This window comes from Calonectris borealis, chromosome 1 (assembly GCF_964195595.1).
Source record: "Calonectris borealis chromosome 1, bCalBor7.hap1.2, whole genome shotgun sequence".
NCBI lineage: Eukaryota > Metazoa > Chordata > Aves > Procellariiformes > Procellariidae > Calonectris > Calonectris borealis.
This window is the reverse complement of record NC_134312.1, coordinates 208,186,441-208,199,770: the sequence shown is the minus strand read 5'-3', so window position 1 is coordinate 208,199,770 and position 13,330 is coordinate 208,186,441. Positions and strand designations below refer to the sequence as shown.

The following is a 13,330-nucleotide window of genomic DNA, read 5'->3' as shown; positions in this document are numbered from 1 at the left end:
ATTAGTACTAGCGGGGAGGGAAATAAAAGCCGGATCCTTGGAAGAGACATACCTGCGGTTTCATCCTGGGGTTCCAGCGGATGTAGTAGCCGACCCACAGCTCGAGGTGGCGCATGCTGGCCACGGGATACAGGACGTGGTTGGAGTAGCTCACGTACAAGGGGTTAGTGAAGTCTTCCAGTTGGCTGTTGATGTAAGACCAAAGCGACACGGTCTTTTTTGGAAGGCTCTGTAAAGGAAGGGGGTGGAGGAGGCTTTATTTCCCATTTATCTACAAAGTCTATATAACAGCATATACACATGCCTGTCATTAATACAGAGCTGGTTGCCTTTTTGTAGCTTAAAAAAAAAAAACCCCGTTCTTTTGATGTGGTTATTGTAATCAAAGCACATGGATGCTGGCAGGCACAGACGCACCCTGGCACGGAAACATCCCCTCTTACCCACCCAGCTGCCAACACAGACCAGGAATCGCCATCGGCACAGCAAGGGGACACTGGCACATGAACTCTCACTGCTTTAGTTAAACTTCACCTCTTTAAAGTGCTCCTGGAGGACTCGCTGGAGTACTTAATTGCAAAAAAAAAAAAAAAAAAGAAAACATTTGACTTAGGCCCTGATCTAGTAGAATAATTAGGCCCGTGAATAGTCCCAGTGAAACCAGTGTTGAAGTGGTTTCTAGATTAAGTACTTCGCTAAGCTGAGGCCTTAAAAAAAAACCCCAAACCCACAGGCAAACAGCATGCAGGTTTTCTTCTCTAGCAATTACAATTATTCAATCACTGTGGACTCTAGAGAAGCTGATTTCACCACAGTACAATGCTATGACTTCTGTATTACCGTAATTTATTATTATTATTATTTTTCTTTTTTAACTGATGTGCTGTCAAATATAATCACATCAGGTCCACACAGCACTGTCCTCAGCGTACGTCTGTGATGTTAGGCTGCAACCTTTTGGTGACAAAATGCTTCATCTTTAGGTAGGTGAGACAGAATGAACGTCACTGCTTTTCCTTCTGATTCCAGAGTGGGTCTGAATAGGGTAGTGTTTGAACGGTCTGAATGTACGCGTCTATATGCTCCTCCCTTGGCAAACAAACCTTGACCAGACTGCCAGGCAGAGCTGGCTGGTGGCAGGACCTAGAGGCATGTCCTCCAAATACTAGCAGCTCTGTCCTCTCCCGGGAAAATGCAAGCACAGCAAGAACACACATTGAGACCAGTTACTTGCTGTAACCTGTGCGTGCAGAATGACAATACACGCTTGGTAGTTAAAATCAACCTAACGAGACCACTGCAAGGAAAAGGGAGCACAAAAAGGTACCAGTTTCCACAAAGAAGGTTATATTAAACTGGAGTTCAAAGAAAAATTGCATTTCCAACTACTTGGGAGACAACAGGAGCTATTCAGCCACCAGTGAGTAGCTGAAAGCTACTGGGGACTGTGCAGAGGGAAATGGTATTACTCTGAAATGTAAAGTTTCCAACAGATAGCAGTTTGCAGAAAGAGGAAAATACCCCGTGTCCCAGTTGTTAAGAGGGCTTGGCATTACCCAGACCTGCATCTACCACTATCTTTGAGTGCTGAAACAACTTCTCCAGCCTTATCTGGCCAGCTAAAGCAACACAGTACCATGCCTTCACCTTGGAGAGACGCTGTCTTACCTCCTTCACTCTCTGCTGCTCACTGCTGCACAGGAAGGTCCCAAACAAACAGCTGTACAGGTGATCCAGGATGGTTATCAGGAAGTATTCGTTGAACTCAAATGCTGTAGGAAACTTCAGACAGAACCAGAAAATTACTCTGGGATTTTAGAACAGGAATAGCGAATAAACTTTCTCCCATTTTGTGGTCTTGGTAAGGAGTTGGCCTCTTTTCTTTATTTCTAAATTAGGATTTGTCTCTGTTCTTTGCCTGGCAGAATATTCAGGATCATATTTGCTCCTTCCAGGAGCAAGAGTTTCTCTTGGAAAACTGCTTTACATGCAGAGAGGAATTTTGAGCAAAAGCCAGAGGTCTGAAGGATTTCACCGCTGTGTTTATACATACTCAGTGCTGCTTCAAGTTGAAGCTTGCTCTGCTATGCCTGCCCCTAATGATAGACCATGCAACGAGACTGTGAACAAAAGGCTGAAGCATACGTGAAATAACGCATAAAAAGAAATGGAAATTTCCTGGGGCCAAGTGGAAATAACCTGCGTGCGCAACAGAGCGCTTCCCAGAGGGAACAGCAGGGAGGCATCTTGCAACACAGGTCAGCGGGAGGAACAGGTGTATGGGTAGGGGCTGTGTTTGCAGAAACAATCAGACCCAAGACAGGGAGAACTGAAGGTCCACAAAGGGTCAGTAAGAATATATGCAGTGAACTGCAAAGACAGGCTGGAGCGATGGAGAGGAGAGTGGGAGGCCTTCCTCCCTCACAAATCACCTTTCTCTTCCCAGGCTGCCCTGGTTGCAACACCCTGACCTCACCAGCAGGTCAGGAGGTCTGCTTCTAGGAGCAATCCAAGGATAGCATGATGGAAGTGACTTCTGATGATGGTAAAGCCTCCCTCTTTCTCTGCTTGGACGTGATACACAGCTTCCTATATAGTGTCATCCTTCCTGATTTCACCTGTTTTAGTCCATGGCGAGCCTAATTTTTTCAAAGAACTGCCTGACCGTGGCTGACATTTGCTTAAAATGCAGCACAAAGATCACAGCAGACACGAAAGACAGTGTCTACAGTCCTACACACCTGGGGGAAAAACCTCCCAGCCATAGGGTATCTCTCCTGAACTGTGCCTCTGCCATGCTTGGTCTGAAGCGAGGACCTCAGCTCCTGGCTCTGTACATCAAGTATGAATCAGGAGCAGTAAGTTTGCCTTCAGAAGAAGTTAAAATGGGGCAAATGCAAGTCTTCCCTGCAGGTTCGGTTACGGGATCAGCTTGAGCAGAGGCAATAGGGATCTGCATGCACCACCATGCTAGAGACTTACATTAGCAGCTCAAGTCACTTACGCTTCTGAAGGCACAGTGGGCTAGTGAGGATGGCTGGGGCGTCTGTTCCTGCCAGTGATAAACGTGAGGCAGCTGTTCTCTATTTCAGGGCGAGGCAAGCTGCTTCTCACAAGCTCATATTTATTATAGCAGCACGTATGTAAGTAGCACCCACTAACTAGCTCATGTGATGCAAGCTGACATTGTGGCCTTCCTGTGCACTTGTGCATTCAGGCTCTTTGCTAAACAGACTCCCAAGAAACTTGTTGCCAGAGTCAAGAAAAGAGCAGAAGCCCAGGAAGGAGAGCCTGTGCAGGTTAGCTTGGAAATGACTCCTGTGGCCACATCTTGGCCACACTGTGCCATGTCTTGGTACAGTGGCTTTGTGGACACGTGTGCCACCCAGCAATTTACCTGTCTTGTCATTTGCCAGACACAGTCGATGAACTGGAGGAAGACAGGAGAGCGATCCGCGTCTGCGTGATTCTTATCTCCATGGCCAACTCTCTGAAACAGAGCAGGACAAAGAACGTGAGTCACACGGGGCTTCATGGGGAAACTGCTGGAGTCTCCTCTCAGTCACCCAAGCCTTTATCAATTGCTTTAAGAAGGTTCAAGTGAGTCCTGATTTTGCTTTGTCCATATCTGTGGGTAAAGGAGTAAAGGACAGCTACTCCCTTTGTCTTTGAAGTGAAACTTCTTTATGGGGATATCTTCATGCTAAATTAAAACAAGAGTTGTTTGAGTAGAAGCTCCAGATGCTATGCTGGCACCGATTTCAGTTAATAGCTAAAGTTCAGAAGGGAAAAAAAAGGAGAATGCTTTTTGCTTCAGTTGCAGCTGTTGTCCTGGCTACTTCAGTAGTACAGTGTGCTAGATCTAAACACTACCTACAGGCACGGCATGTGGCGATAACCGTCACACAACACCTCACAGCTTCCAAGCGCTGTACAAACACTAACCCAGACCATCTCCTGCCACCTCAAGAGAGGCAGTGATGAAAGTATCCCCAGAAGTAGGCCTCCAACCCTGACCATGCTGTGGGCCTTGGATAAGACATGCAAGGCCTGATTCCTTATAACTAGTATAGTACGTTACTGGTTATAATTACCCAGGAGCCCTAAGTACTGTACAAAGACAGAATAAGAACTTGTAAGTAAGAGAGATCCCTTCCTCTTCTGTAATACCGTTCTCCCCTCACTAAAGGAAATCAATATCATTATCTTCTTTGTATAGACAGGGAAGCTAAAATATTCATAGTTCAAACACCAAGATAACAGGTTTGCCACAGCAGAACCTCAGCTGCTTAGTGCCTCAGTTTCCCCTCTTCATCACAGCATTAGACTACGCAACCCACCATCGCATGTGCTGTCAACAGACCTTGTTCCAGCCCTTGTCAAAATTCAATGACTACAAGAGAACAGCTACAAGCAAAACACAGTAGGAACAAAGACTGAAAGGATACTACTGAAAGGCGCTCTCAGTTCCCATCAGTGCAAACCTTAACAAACTGCTGTGCCACAGGTCCACAAGCTGCCTCTCTGCTGACTCTAGGGACACAACCATAAGCTACTCTTGGTCCAGTCTCAAAGTGCTGATCTTTTACCTAAACAATTAAAAGCCTCGCCAAAAATAAAATGTGCCTGAAGAAAATGTGAGGTCAAGGCCGTAACCAAATTCCCCAGCCTCTTCAATACCAAGGCATTTGTTAGATGATGGTGTCCAAGCAGTCTCAGAAAATGGAACTGGAAAGAAAGACAAAAAATATCCCAACGGTCTCTGCCAACTCCCAGCAGAAATGCCTGTCCTGAACCCAAAGCACACTGTTAGTTTAAGCCTAAGCATGGGAACACAATGTATCAGTCAGGCACTTGAGAAATTTAATACCACCTGTTCCTCCTATCTAACTAATACTGTCTCCAAGGAGGTTAAGAGATGACTGGAATTATAGGCAGAAAACAATAGCAGCAGCATTCACCTTTCTTCTGTGATTTCAGCTGGGAGACTTCTCACAGGAAAGGCTAAACTCCTTTGAAATCCTTCAAGGTGGACAATAACTTTCTGCTCAGTGCCTTCCAAGGGCTAGTGACTCACCAGCTGAAATCTGTGGCCGAAGCTCAGCCACTCCTTCTCCACTAGCACTTCAAAGCCCCTGATAGTTCGGTAGTAGCCATCTAACATGAGCAGAGAGAGAGAGGTGAGCTGGGCTGTCCGGTCCCAGCCATCACTGCAGTGTACAACCACAGACGTCTTCCCTGACTCCACCTTGTCAGCAATCCGAAGGGCTCCAGCAAGAATGAGCTAGGACAAGAAAAAAAAATGTTACGAAATCTCTTTGGAACAGAAACTATAAATGAAAAATGGCTAGTGACAACACAGGACAAACCAAGGGCTCTGTCTGCCTCAAGGAGAATGGTAAATCAGCTCCAACTACTTCGTAACTAGGACAGCAAATTGGTGAATGCATTTTTTGTTCCAGCAAGATGACAACACGTCTAAACTGTAGTGCAGGCACAACTCTAGAACAGCCCTTGCATTAAGCTCAGCCCTTGGACAGGTCAGGATTTAAACGCAGGAGCATTCTGTGTCTGGACACGAACAGAAAATGGCCATCGCCTTGCAACTGCCCCAGGAGCAGATTTGCCCCTATCTGCATTAGCAGGTCGACAATGTAAGCTGGACATTTTTAGGAGAGAAAGAGCTTAATTTGAAAACCAACATCTGTAGAAGCTGAAGTATTTTGCCCCACTCATTCTGTCTCTGCTTGGATTCCTGAAAGGCTGGCAGGGCATGAACTCCCAACGTTTGCTGGTCTGGACTAGGCAGTAATGCCAGGATGTCGAGAATCCCTAAGTCAAGAGCTTGGAAACTCTGGGACTCCTGTGCTCTAACCAGGGCTTTCACATTTACACATTACCCAGGAACACACTTCACTTCCAAAACACCATCTTTCAGTATTTCAACCCCCTCTCTTGTCCCTCTTCCCATCTCCTTAAAATTTCCCATTCCATGAAACTGTGGTTTTAGTTGTTTTTAAATTGAAAAGAAATTGTAAGTCTTTAAATTTCTCATTAATTGAAAATCCAGCAGTGGAATTAGCTCTGGATACGTTTCCCAGTGAACAGACTGGTACGGACTTGTGGTTACTCAGCCACATCCAGTGGATACGGACATGCATACCTTGATATGCTCTAGCCAGTGAGTTGACTCTAAATTAGACAGCCAGTGAGTCTCCTCAATATTGGGATACACAATTTCTTTCAGTTTTCTCAGCGACTCTCTCATAACATGAATATTGTGAATGTCCAGGAACACTAATTCTGCATTCTGATAGGCATCCTCACTCTCATAGCCCCCTCCTTTAGCCTGAAGAACAAAATCCACGTAAAAATCATTAAACAAAAACATGTTTTATATTTTATCCCAGTTGTTTGTCCTGAGCAAATAACAGCTGATAAAATACAACAGTGATTGTGCTATCTAAAGCAGGCAGAAAACATTGGATTTATCTTACAATTGGGAACAAACATGTACACGCACACACTTTGTGTCTCTTTCCTGCAATAGTAATGAATGCTATAATTTTTACCAAAGAATATCACATTACAAGCCTTCTTTTTCTCTGTAATTATCATTTATCCCCATTCAAGCTGCTAGCTCATTAGATTCACTATTCTGTCATTTACAAATTTACCATACTATTATAGAGGAGTATATCCCACACACTAATTGCCTTTCCTAAGTAGTGGGAAAGACAGATTTGTAAAAAAAAAAAAGAAAAAAAATCAGCTTTAGTGCAACAAAGCAGTTCTACTATTAAAACAAGGCTTAGAGTGATGGCATGAGACATAACAGCAGGAAGAACACAGCAACCTTCCTAGATATTAAAGATCCCCAGCTTATATTTTGAAATTAAAGATCATGATGCCTGATTTTCAGAAGTGCTGAGTAGCCCCTGCTCCCATCAGGGACAGAGTTCTGGTGCTATTAGAGGAAGCAGTCTTTCAATGATGTGAAGTGAAAAATGGTGATACAAAAGATCCAAGGTGCTAGAGTCTGACGTCAGTACTACTTTGATTTTTTTTCTTCCTTCCAATCTCATTTCCCGATGTAGATTAATCCAAATGGACCTTTAGTAGTCACACTGATATCTTACAGATACCAGTGCAGATGTAACAGTCTGTCTAGAGAATCAGATCATTGCATATGATTCCTTTCACGGTGGAAAACCTTTAGTGATCCTCAGGAATAATTTGAAATGGTGGTGGGAAATGTGCTCTAAATTATTATATTCCCAGCTTTAGACAGAGGAAAAAGCACCTGACCTTATTGGCTACAGCATTCACACTAGGCCTTGCATCAAATATGAAGATTTTATGGGACTGAGCATTAGAATCCATGATAGCTTGAAGATACTTTTCATCTTCCTTGCTTCGCTTGCCACTCACTCCCACCATTGGCTGACTACAGCGAGTGATCGTTGCTTGACTTTCTGGGTGAATCCATGACAACACCTTTGGAAACAAATGAGAAAGAAATGAAGGAAAAATGGGATTCATTAAACCAGTGAAGTGTTTTACCTGTAATGGCTTGCTCTGGGATCCTGCCATGTATTAGCTGGTTCCAGCAGGCTGGATTCTATTAAATCACGATTGAATGAAAGAAAGAACACTTCTGTCCTTATTCATTCATTCTGGTGGCATTCCCAAAGTTTGAACAAACAAGAGGTGACTGAATAGGTTTAAGTCTGACTTTTAAATATGATGCAGACTGTTTTCTCGCTGTTGTGTGAGTCACAAACACGCTTTCTCGCTCTGCAGTCATTAGGCTACGTCTTACTCTACATTATACCATCTAAAAGTTAAGCACTTTAGGAAGAGATTTAATTTTCTGTAGACTTGAGAAGTAAAACAGTACATTTTCAGTTACCGCTGAAATAATCATCATAACGATGTGTTTTGTCTTCATGTCATTTAATAAGCATTTTCATCAAGAGTATCACTAAGTATTCCTCTATCCTGAAAGTCAGAGTAGGCCAGACAATTGTAAACAACCAAACAGGGCTGCTTTGCATTTCCCAGGAACTGAACTGAGATTCGGTCTGGGTTGTGCTAAGTTATCTTCTCATTTTGGTTTAGTCTACATCTCTTACACAACATTAGTTCCAGCAGATAGTGTCGCTTTCTAACTCCTCAAACGTGTTGCTGTCACTTTTATTATCCATTGACCATTTATTTGCTCCCTGGAATCCACTCAGCCTGATTTTGGTATTATTTATGGCCCAAAAGTATGTAACAACACCACATCAAAGCAGCTTCTTTTGTCACACTCACTGGTATGCGTCCTCTTGATCTGAAAGATGCTACTCTCTTTAATTCTTCATCAGGAATGTTTACAGGCACAGCTAGAATGGCAGGGTATGTATCACACAGCTCGTAGCGCTCATTAATCTTGGTCAACCTCCAGCTTTCATTGGGAATTCCCTAAAGAGGAAGCAACAGCAGGTTAGCAAATGAGTTGCTCTGAGACCTCAGCACAGTCAAATCCCCAGACCTGAAATTCAAGGCAACTTTTGTTAATGAAGGACAGTTAGGGCTGGAGCCTGGGACTGCGTTATCTTGGTAATTTGCATTTCATGCCTCTTTCCAAAGAGGTAGATGTTTTGTTCAGGTTACTGAAGAATAGGAAAACTAGAAGACTGCAGACAGGCTCACCTATGGCGAAGGAACTGTGGAGGCTATAGATGTGTCCACACAAGTGATCCCCCTGTGAGGATCTTTTACACACCTCCTGGTCTCCTCATGGTGCTTACAGGAGAGCCAGGAGCAGGACAGAATGAGTGACCGACAGTCCTCACTCCTCTCTCAGCGCTCAGCTCAAACGTGGTGGGTGGAAACTGGGGATGGAAAGTGGAGTTACTAGACAGGATGGAGGGGAAGACAGAAGGGAGAACAGGCAGTAAAACACCCCCCCAAAAAATCAATCTGTTTTGGGCCTTGTTCAGTGTTTGCGGCACAGCTGTGCAATCCCCTAAAAACACCAGAAACCTAATAATTGTATGTCTCTGGCTGCGTGACTCTATGTGATCTGGACAGTGATGTGCAACTCCCATGTTCCTCTCAGACTAAGCTCTCTGGTTGTACAAGTCTGACTTGGGCTGGGAGAGTGTGTGCGTGAGCTACACACACACATCACCGAGCTCAGCCTGCCCTGATGGGGAAGCAACTCAACAGCTTCCCCGACGATAACCTCCAGGTAACACCCGAAGCACAATGGGGACAGATCCTGACAACCTGCAGACTTAGTTTGGCCGGTGCTGGGAGTTAACAGCTCAAAACGGTGTGGTTGCTACTGTGTGCCTGCAAGGAGAGATTTGAACAGACACATGCTGCAGCAGGGGTGAGCACCGACACAAAGCATCTCTGTGGGGAAGACAGATCTACTACAGTGAACATGGCCAGACTGTTAAGCAGAGAGTCTGATTTAGAGGAACATCAGCTCTTAAAACAATACATGCTTCTGTTCTAATAAACACTACTTCATTTTAAGGAGGGTGGTGGGACACTGATTACCATGGTTGCGGCTCCTACAGGAAATAAATGACAAATCTAACACAAGTCAGACGAGTTGTGGTAATTATGGTTGACCCACACAGACTGCAGCCGGCTCCCCGTCAGAGCAGTGAGTCATGCTGTCACAACAGGTCATGGTTAGAAATAAGAGAGGACAGACCTTCTGTCTAATACCAGTCACACCCTGCTTGTGAACCAAGGGTCCTGGGGCCCTCCCTGGGAAGGAAATGTTACTACAAGGAATCAGCAGAGCTGCCAGGATCACGAGAACCCCAAAACCCTAAAGGAAAGCTATTTTTGGCACTGCCTGAAGCCAAAGAAGTGGCAGAAACAGACATCAAACAGTGTGTACACACAGTCCAAGCTTACTGATGGGTAAAACATGCTCAGCGGTCTACCTGCTGTACACAGCAAGGATGGAATCTCCTGTGTCCACCAGCTCTGCTGTCAACCAGGGAATAGCAAGACTCTTGCTCTTAGCTGTCCATCAGCTGTGATCAAACTGGTTACTATCTGGAAATGAACTAATGGCAAATGACTAAATTGTTCTCAGTCCTGTCCTACTAAGTACATGACTGCACTGCAATGATCCATCAGCAACGCTTGGAGATTTCACTTCCCCCAAACCCAAATTAAAACTACGCTGTTGGCACACTCTTGGCAAAGAAAATGGGAGCTGACAAGCAGCTACGTGGAAGAAAAGCTCCTTTTCATTCTATGCTGCAACTCCACCAGTGCTCACTGGGAAGATCAAGCAGTCACTGGCACTATAAAACCCCCTATTCACAGTGCTGGGCAGAACGGCTTCAGCACACGCTGCTTGATCCAGAACCGACACCTCCAAAGCTCTAAGTCTTTCAGCTGCCACCCTGACAAATTTGAATGAAATCTTTCCTTTGCAATAGCCCAGACCAGGAAAATCCATGACAATCCCTCAAAGAAAGAAAAGATGCTGCGTGTCAGCATTCAAATTTCCTTTGAATCACAAGGAATGTCTGCTTTCCCTGGCACAGGAGCCACCCAAGAGGGCTTTGGATTCAGATTGTGACTTTTTCTAACGACTCGAAGCAAGCAGAAATAAGCAAAGTAGGCTAGAAGAGGAGCTGAATTTGCATCTTCCCAGGACGTTTGCCATGATGCAGTGTAGTTTGTGCATTTATTCATGCTCCTTCAGATTTGCACTTTCTCCAGCTGGAATCAATAGAAAAAGCTAAACATGATATAAAGCACATTGGCATTTCACTGCTTCCTGGAAAGTTGTAAGCAGCCAAAAGCCTACTATCAAACCAAACCAAACCAAACAGTTACAGATGTAACTCAAGAAGCCTCTGCAGGCTCGGGACCAGTGCTGGGAGCCGCCTGCCTGTGCACCTGCAGGAGGAACCCAGGCATGCCTCGCTAACAGCAGATGTGATGGTCCAGAAGCTGCTAGGTGTCCACGTTAGTGACCAGAGCATGCTGCCCTGACTGGTGCACAAGGTCTGTCTTCTCCAGGAAAATTAACATTGCTAGTAGACCCTGATTTCAAGGGAACTCACATGTTCAGTTGCTGCCAGAGGGCAAAGTGAGGAAGGCAACATGGCCACACCTACAGTCATAAATTAAATGTGCCCATGACTGTTCTCACTGAGACTAGCTGGCTCACCGCGCCTCACATCCATACTGTTAAACTCGCTTATCCTCAAAACAGGGCAGTTTGTCTGAACTGGTGATCCTTGGCTTGTGTCAGCCTCTGAACTGCGCCCAGGTTTGGGAGCAGGCGAGCTGGCCTGGCAGCCCTCCCTCTTCTCTGCTCCTCAAGGCCCGACTGCCCCATCAGCCCCAGCTCTGATGTGGCCCAGCTGCGGTTCAGACTGCCACGGACGCTGCAGAGCCATGCGAAAGAGCTGTGTGAAAATCTATAGAGAGGCAAGAAATGTAAAACTGCAGGTAGAGGAAGAGGATCGTTGAGAGGGGGATCACTGGTAGCTCAAGGTTTCAAGAGGGAAAACATCATCATGAAATGGTATAAAATCCTATGCTGGTTTTGGCTGGAATAGAGTTAATTTTCTTCATAGTAGCTGTATGGGGCTGTGTTTTGGATTTGTGCTGGAAACAGTGTTGATAACACAGGGAGGTTTTCTTTACTGCTGAGCAGTGCTTACATAGAGTCTGCTCCTCACGTCACCCCACCAGCGAGGAGGCTGGGGTGCACAAGAAGTTGGGAGAGGACACAGCCAGGACAGCTGACCCCAACTGACCAAAGGGATATTCCATACCATATGACGTCATGCTCAGCACATAAAGCTGGGGGAAGAAGGAGGAAGGGGGGGGACGTTCAGAGTGATGGCGTTCGTCTTCCCAAGTAACCGTTACACATGATGGAGCCCTGCTTTCCTGGAGATGGCTGAACACCTGCCTGCCGATGGGAAGTAGGGAATGAATTCCTTGTTTTGCTTTGCTTGCACGTGCGGCTTTTGCTTTCCCTATTAAACTGTCTTTATCTCAACCCACGAGTTTTCTCACTTTTACCCTTCCGATTCTCTCCCCCATCCCACTGTGGGGGAGCGAGCGAGCGGCTGTGTGGGGCTTAGTTGCCGGCTGGGGTTAAACCATGACAAATCCAAAAGGAAAAACTGTGAGTTTACCAGGCAGTCATTGGGTGAGGGCCAACAGCTGGGTCATCCTTGTGCTGGTGTTGACATTACTGGTGGAAGATAGCAACAACAACCCAACGGAGGGAGGTGCAGAGGCTGATCCTTCTCCTCTCACTGGTGCCTGCCTGGCCTGGAAAGTCTCTTCAGATGCCTTCTCTGAGGTGGTGAGTACTAATGCTCAGCCTAGTAGCTAGTTAAATCTCAGCTATCTTTTTTAGCCAGTAAATAATTGCTTCATACTCTCAATCTGCATACATCTTGCTGGAAGAGCATCTTCATGCATGGCTAAAGATGCTCAAACACACTCACTCAAAAGAGGGATGGTAACAGCCTGGAATGAAGCTATGCCTGGATCTTCTTGTGATGAAGGTGCCCCAGTGCTTGGCAACACTCCTTATGACTGTATCATCTAACCATAGAGACACAGCCTTTGTGTCATCTGCACACACAAAGCAGACTTGGTTTCCCTCTGGATAGTCATTCATGCCTTACTTTAATGACCTGTGCTCGGTTATCACTTGACCTACGCACGTTGTAGAAGATGGAGTTTCTTTCTTTGCAGGGAAAAACTGTTGAAGACACATCAGCATGGCACTGAAATCACCACCTTGCAAACCACATGTTTAAAGTTAAGCACATGAGGATCTTTCACTGACAGGAAAAAAATAATTCCTTGCTGGAATTACACACAGTCACATCTCTCTACGGGACCCAGTAGACCGATTCCGAGCTTAGCCATGCAGGTACACCCTGAGCTGCAGCGGGCAGGGCAGGGCGGGTCCCGAGTTACACACCAGCAGTGCCTCCTCAGACTTGGTTTGAGCCACGAGTAACCAAGAGGCTGAGCACATTAGCTCAGGCACATCCCCACACCGACACAGGATACAGCTTCCACAGCCAAGCTGGTCCCTCTGCCGCATACTGAGCCCAGAGCGTCCACTTAGCACAAGAGAGCTGTGATCCATTCTGCAGTAGAGACATACCTAGCATAAGCAGGACCTCAGTTAAACCATAGGACATTTAACAGTTCAATTCTCATTTTACTCCCCTAAGTTACACCCAGCAATCCTCTGCAGGATGCTGTTCTCATGCTCTACCTTTCCCACTCTGCTTGTATAATAATGCTGGGAACTTCTTTT

General features: G+C 45.6%; 1 protein-coding gene across 1 annotated transcript in view; it reads right to left on the bottom strand.

Annotated features, from left to right (window-relative positions):
• The window catches only part of MTMR2 (myotubularin related protein 2), a 62,361-nt gene that overhangs the window by 1,145 nt on the left and 47,886 nt on the right, over positions 1 to 13,330 (bottom strand). The window contains exons 8-14 of the mRNA XM_075140107.1: positions 8,317 to 8,466; positions 7,309 to 7,497; positions 6,164 to 6,349; positions 5,078 to 5,284; positions 3,398 to 3,490; positions 1,669 to 1,782; positions 53 to 229 (exon numbers count right to left, since the gene is read on the bottom strand). Of these exons, the coding sequence (XP_074996208.1) occupies positions 53 to 229; positions 1,669 to 1,782; positions 3,398 to 3,490; positions 5,078 to 5,284; positions 6,164 to 6,349; positions 7,309 to 7,497; positions 8,317 to 8,466 (1,116 nt within the window). The remainder of the gene's footprint in view (positions 1 to 52; positions 230 to 1,668; positions 1,783 to 3,397; positions 3,491 to 5,077; positions 5,285 to 6,163; positions 6,350 to 7,308; positions 7,498 to 8,316; positions 8,467 to 13,330) is intronic.